Source organism: Henckelia pumila, chromosome 3 (assembly GCF_033568475.1).
Source record: "Henckelia pumila isolate YLH828 chromosome 3, ASM3356847v2, whole genome shotgun sequence".
NCBI classification, from domain to species: Eukaryota; Viridiplantae; Streptophyta; class Magnoliopsida; order Lamiales; family Gesneriaceae; genus Henckelia; species Henckelia pumila.
The window spans coordinates 137061817-137068923 of record NC_133122.1 but is presented as its reverse complement, the minus strand read 5'-3'; the positions used below and the strand labels follow the sequence as shown (position 1 = coordinate 137068923).

Below are 7107 nucleotides of genomic sequence, written 5' to 3'. Positions count from 1 at the left end.
GCCCAAGAAAGAATGCAAATCATACAAATATGTAAATGGTTCATAGTGTGAAATTTAATAGTTTATTGTTGAGTGAACACCATGCCTCGCAAAATGCCTTCATAATATTGGAATCTCAATCGAATGTGAATAATGAAGCATACACGGGGTCGTATATTTGCACCGCTGGAAACCTATGACCACCCCGGCAAAGAATGCCTTCAGTTCACTTTCAATATCATTTAATGTAATGAAATTCGCCAATTAATTGAAGTGTACTGTCTCATTTTTCCTTCTCTTCAATGATCCGTCGATCCAACGATAATAATAGAACATGCTCTTGTAATTATGGAAGATGAAGCCCAAACTTTGAAAGTCTTTTCGAAAGAAGTCTCGATAGATCACAGAAGTATAAAGTGAATTTGTCAACCGCGGCCATGACTTTTCATAACGATCGGCTACGAGTTCATCAACAAACAAGATAGTGTTGTTTTTATTTTGGAGGTTGACTCTCATCATCAAATATCACCAGAGGTTGGATGCCGGAAGAAGAAAATATGGATGAAAGAAAATTAAAAGAGAATTAAATTTTGGATTGAAGATTGGTGCAATCTCAAATATCAAATTTCAAAAACTAAATTATCGTGACTCATTCACTCAAAAAAATCATTAATTTGTGAATAAGTCTCGAGGGGTCATTTGTAGACAATTAAATTTGTCAACCTTCAAATATGGCAAGTACAAAATAATTAAATATCAATAAAATAACTAGCTATTTTTGAGAATATTAAATTCCTAAAAAATAAATAGTTAATTAATTGATATTTTAATATATTTTGTGATCAAATCAAGATTTTTAAATCAAGATTGCATCTTGCACAAATTGGAAGAGAATACTAATATTTTTAGTATTTGAGATCAAATCTTGCATCAAATAGAAGAAAATACTAATATTTTTAGTATTTAAAATCAAATCTTGTGATTAATGGAAGATAATCAATCACCAAATGAATCATGAGGATTCAATCAAATTGCGAAACCTCATCAAATAAAAATGGTAGGAATCTGCATTCTTCAGCTATAAATAGGGGCAGATGACCAACAAAAAACACATAACACAGAAAACTGAAGCAAATGAGTTGAAGAATTCAAGAGTTTTTCTCTCAAGTCATATTCAAGAAGTTCAAGACGCAATTCAAGAAGTTCCTGTTCTTCATCAAACAAATCATATTCAAGAAGTTCGTGTTTTTCATCAAATTCAAGAAGTTCGTGTTCTTCATAAAATAAATCAAATTCAAAAAGATCGTGTTCTTCATCAAATTCAAGAAGTTCGTGTTCTTCATCAAATTCAAGAAGTTCGTGTTCTTCATCAAATAAATCAAATTCAAAAAGTTCGTGTTCTTCATCGAATTCAAGAAGTTCGTGTTTTTAATTAAATAAATCAAATTCAAGAAGACCGTGTTCTTCATCAAATTCAAGAAGATCGTGTTCTTCATCAAATTCAAGATAACAAATTTCAAGGCGTGATTCAAGGAGTTCATCGAGTTCTTCCAAAATTTTGAAGTTTAATTCGATATAAAGGTGTTAACCCATCGAATTAACTTTATCAAGACATCAAATCAAATCTTAAGACATCAAATCATCTCCAAAGAATATCAAATACTCAAGAAATTCAAATACATCAAGAAATTGTCATTGAAGAGGAAAATCAAGGGATTATTTAGAGATTGCATCCACTAATCTTTATTTAATATCTCAAATTCATTTTGTATTAATTTTCTATTTCTTAATTTCAAGAAATAAAGAATTTTGCGCTACAGTGTGTGACGAAATTTTTTTTTATACTTAATTTCAATAAAAAATTTAATAAATTTATAGCAATAAAAATAATTTTTGGTTAAGAATGGTCACCCTAAATAGTTAAAACATCATCTTTTCTATTAGGTATTTTTTATTTCATTAGTTTTTTTTCAAATAATTTGGAATTTGAAAATAGATAAATAAAATGATTGTATTATATATTAAATAAAAATATTTAAATAAAAAATAAAAAAATAGAGATAGTGAAGAGAAACAGTTATAGTGTGTGTGTGTGTTTTTTTAAAATATTTTAACATATCAAAAGACCAACTAAAGTTTTCTTGCATAATAATAGTAATAGATAATTATTATTTAACATTTGAATTTAACATGAATTTAAAATTACGTAAATTAACATAATTAATTTTTTAAATGACTAAAATCAAGAAAGGTCCATAAATAACTCCCACAGCACCAAATGCCGTGGGAGAAGCACAATCTCTATCCTCGGAAGATGATTAACGTGTCTTATAATATATCTTGAATTTATTTAATAATGCTAAATTATAATTTAATTCATAGTAAAAAAAATGTGAACCGTAACCAAATTAATATCGAAGTCAAACTACAAACTTTACAAACGGATTTAGTTAATGAGATTAACTTCGTGATTAGTTTTACATGTGCCTTATTTTACATGCGCATTTGTGGCTAGTTATATATTATATTTGCGCCTAATCTAATAGATTTATTAGTTTCGAAAAACCTAAAAAATGAAGAAAAGCATATGAACACACCCAAATGATTGATATTACACTTGTGATTAAAAACAAGAATTTAATTGAGAATCAGCTAGTAAATATAACCAACATTACTTGTCCATAATTTATCTGTAATAATTGTACGCAGCACCTAACTTTTAAATTAAAATTGGACTCTTGCCAATAGATAGCCACCTTAGCTTATTTCATGAACCAATTTTGTTCTTCAAATCCTGAATGAATTGCTCCAAATTTCTGTCAGATGATCCATTCACTTCTATTGCATTGTGCAATATTATCTTTGCTTTATCCACTTGCTGCCTCAGCCTCATTCCAACAGGTTCACTCATCAAATTCTTGATCTTTTCCGCAACTTCTTCCCTATGAACTGAAACTCCATCTAAAAGATTTATTCCAACATTAAGATCTTCAACTATCAACTTCCTATTCGTAGGTTGATCATATATAAACGGAAGACAAATCATCGGAACGCCGCACCAAATACTCTCGACTATCGAATTCCAGCCACAATGAGTCAAGAACACCCCAACTGCAGGATTCGAAAGAACTTTAATTTGATCACACCATGGAACAATCAACCCTTTATCTTTAGCATCATCTTCGAATCCATCCGGTAAAGCATGCGCTTTATCAAAGCTCACAATATCCGCTCGCACTATCCATATAAAGTTTACTTCACTTAGTAGAAGCCCGTATGCTATTTCTTGAATCTCTTGCGCACTTATCTGAGCCAGGCTGCCGAATGAGACGTACAAAACCGAGCCCGGACGCTTCGATTCGAGCCATTTTCCGCAGTCGGATTCGGCCCATAAACTCTTGGTGATTGGAGGTGATACTGTAGAATCTCTGATGAAATTTACAGGGCCAACCGCATAAGTTGGTTGTTTCAGGTTGAGAGCTGAGAGGGCTTGAAATTCGAGTTCTTGCACTGTGTTGCATAAGATAAAATCCGCCTTCTTCACCTCTTCATATGCCTTGATGGAAACAAAGTTGGCTTTTGTTGTTTTTTCAGATTCTTTTAAATAAGGCATCAAGTCTTTTGTGTTTATGGCCTCAATTCCAGGAAGGTATGTAATTTCTTCCTCCACGTTGTCTAATACACCATGAAATTAAAGACAATTTTATTAATAATGAACACAAATTAATAAATTTTGACCATTTTGTTATATTAAGAAATGATAAGTCACTTGTAATTTCAAGGAGAATTGGCCAATATTTTTGTTATGCATGCATGTTTACATGTTTACTTTGTGTTATTAAATTTCCATCTCATTGTATTTTTGTCGATTTTAGTTTTTTTTTTATGTGGCAGGTAATGTTGTGTCACTAGATTATATGTAATGTCACGTTGTCGTTGGGTTAACACTATGTTGTCACCACATCAATGCTAAGTCGAAACAATAATAAAACTTGAAAGAAAATATAAAGTTAAAAACTGACAGACCAAGATAAAAATTTGACATAAAGTCATAATCGAAAAGAAGCCATTGAATATGTGATTAACTAACAACCTTGAATATTTCAACGGTGTAATCACAATGCAAATGGCATTTTTTTATATGATTTTTTAATTGGAAAAAAACAATACGTGTCATGTAAATTGGCGTGAAATAGGTCCCCTAATAATTAAGGGCATCCACAATGCCAAAATCTCCCTCACCACTCTTTTGTGGTCTCTACTCCGCCACATCGTTGCCACATCAAAAATCAAAAACCTCATTCAACTCATCACTATAATAAAAACCTCAAACAACTCTTTTATGGATCTCACATTAATTCAAATAATTCAATTATTATTTAATGAAACTCGTTATTAAGTCACACTATCAATTTATACATTTAATATATTTTTGTAAACGTAACTTATCATGGATTAATTTTTTATATTCATTAGTTGCACTTAATAAAAAATATAATTATAATTTTTATTATTTGAAATTTATACATTTTTTAAAAAAATGATGTGTATTTATAGTAAAAAAAAAATTAAACAGTTAATTTTATTTTAAAAAAATTACAGAGGCTATATCACAATTAAATAAAACAGAAAAAAAAAACAAAAGAAAAGTAACGTGATAATAAAAATAAAAAGGCAAGTTTATCATTAAATAATAATAAAAATATTTTTTAATAAAAAAAAAAGACAAAGGGCACTCTTGAACATTTCAAAAAACTCTTCCCTTTGCAGTACAGGTCACCAATATTCAGCATAAGACAGGCAATATCTTACGTCATCTCATCGATAGGGGAAAAAAAAAAGAAAGGAAAAACAAGAAAGAAAGAGAACAACTCAATTCCAAATATCACAAAATTATTGCACTACAACCTAGTTTTGACTAATTAGATTATCAAAATTCAATTTAAGGAAATTATAAGATCATAATTTCCTATTTTATTTCCCTTTTTTGATTATTCAACTTGAGTTAGCAATTCGAACACATATATTTAACCCATTAAAATTGAAATTATTTATGCATATACGTGTAGTTAGCCCCAGATCATGATCAACTATATGCTCGTCCGAACTTTTTCCTTATTGTGAATCTTAATCAATGTAAAAATGAAAAGAACCACCAATTTTGGATTAGAAAACTTTGCTTGAATTACTAGACTAGACTAGCTAGATATTTTGACAAAATAATAGAATATTCAAGAAATGGTTATGTCCATTTTTTAGTACAATTACATCGGGTACCTCGAATATCAAATTACATCGAACTGTGACACTAAAGATTGAAATTGCCCGCATACAACCAACGAAACTTGAGCATTGACTCGATATTTGTTTATCTCGAGCAAAAAAACTACTTAAATCTACCTAAATAAATCAAGAAAAATCCGATAGTCAACGAGAATCGAACGTGGACCAATTGATCTCAGAGTCTTACCCTTACCCATTGGGCCAAGGGCTCATTGGCAGCTATGTCCATTTCTCATTTAAAAGTAGCAGGGGAAAAAAATATTTTGGTTAACTGCTTCGTCTTATTTTGGGTTTTTTATATATTAAATTTTCAAAATCAGATACTTTTAAATTCGAATTTTTCAGTTGAATCGTTGATTTGGGATCGAACAAGTAAATAATGTAACATCATCATTTTTAATTATCATGTCAACACTTTTAACATACGACGGAAATCAAATCGAAGTTGTATGGTGTACCAAAACTAACTTTGATAATTTAATGAACCAAAATCGAAATTGAACAAGAAAAAAAATAAAATAATTTACCCAAGTCTCGCCACAGAATACACCTTTGATGTAGAAAATGAAGAATAGAGATAATCCTCTAACCTTTAGTAGGAAAGTGGCCATTTAGAGAGAGCAGATCAAGGTGATACCCAATGGAAAGAGCCAACGCTGGTTGTGTCCAAAACGAAACATTTACAAGTTCATTCTTTCTGGCCACCGCCGCAGACCACGAGAAGAAAGTGTCAACAACCAAGAAAAAGGTCGAATATGGATCGACCCGAATCATATTTCCTATAAATTCATCGACCCGAGCCGGGAATTCTCGCAACAGGGACTCCCAGAAGACGTCGAAATGAAGGCCCCGGTCGAAGTCCATCGGGAATCCGTCGCTGATCGTGCTGTAACGTATGTCCAGCCCGGATTTCCGAGCTTCCGAGAAGAAATCGACTTGGGTGTTATGATGGATTTGAGTGAGTGTTTGGTGAACATATTGAGTGTGGATGAAGGTTACAGTGATGCCCTTTGAAGCGAGTTTGATTGCTAAGTTGATTGCTGGATTGATATGTCCTTGGTAAGGAACTGGGAACACAATTGCATGAAGTGCTTTGCAAGTTGGCTTCTCCATGTGTTTTTTTTTCCCCCCCAGAAAAACAGAGTATCAATGTTGAAAGGATAAGTGGGGAATGTACGGTTGGCTAACAAAGCTCCCATAATTTTAGAGTTCCATTTTGAGTTTTGTTCTATTGTTTTAGCATATTAATTTTTAATTTTCGTTATCTTGATATTAATTATTATTGAGCATTTCTTTAATTATGTTTTTTTTGACATGATTACATCAATTTTTTTCGGCTTCACGTTCTAAAAAATGAAAAATTCAGTCCTACCAATAAGATAATACTATGATTGGTTTAAATCATGTGGACCTCATATGATTGATGTGGGGTCCCATGATTTAAATCAATGAAATCCTCCACATTATCCATTGGCTATTATCCCTAAAAAAATGAATGATTGTAAAATATGAAGGTGAACGATTATAAGTTTAAACATATGTAGTACAATATTAGCGTTATTACTTTGATGTTGATATTAATGATATCATGTTGTTCGATAAACTAAATAGCATGTAAACACATAAAATTTATTAGTAATTAAAATATAAATCCATGGATATATATATATATATCTCGTAAACTTGTTTACTAACGAGAGTAATCATTAAAGAATATTTTGGTGTATTTTAGGTTTTCTTTTTTAAAATCTCATGTTAAATTGCACTCTGTTTTTTTCCCTTAATTTAATCCAAAATTGACAGTTTTTTTTTCTACTAGGCCCGAACCGATTACATTATTCCCTT

General features: G+C 30.9%; 1 protein-coding gene across 1 annotated transcript; it reads right to left on the bottom strand.

Moving 5' to 3' along the window:
- Positions 1–2553: 2553 nt before the first annotated feature.
- LOC140891844 (UDP-glycosyltransferase 86A1-like) lies at positions 2554–6453 on the bottom strand. Its single transcript, XM_073300506.1, has 2 exons — positions 5853–6453; positions 2554–3654 (listed from the first exon to the last, which is right to left on the bottom strand). Exons 1-2 carry the CDS (start codon positions 6373–6375, stop codon positions 2747–2749), a joined length of 1431 nt encoding a protein of 476 aa, XP_073156607.1. The 5' UTR covers positions 6376–6453; the 3' UTR covers positions 2554–2746.
- Positions 6454–7107: the final 654 nt, after the last annotated feature.

Excerpts from the sequence above, each read along its gene's own strand:
- LOC140891844 (XM_073300506.1), bottom strand. The coding sequence starts at position 6,375 with ATGGAGAAGCCAACTTGCAAAGCACTTCATGCAATTGTGTTCCCAGTT. Across the intron at positions 3,655-5,852 it reads TGGCCACTTTCCTACTAAAG|ACAACGTGGAGGAAGAAATT; the intron begins GTTAGAGGATTA and ends ATGGTGTATTAG.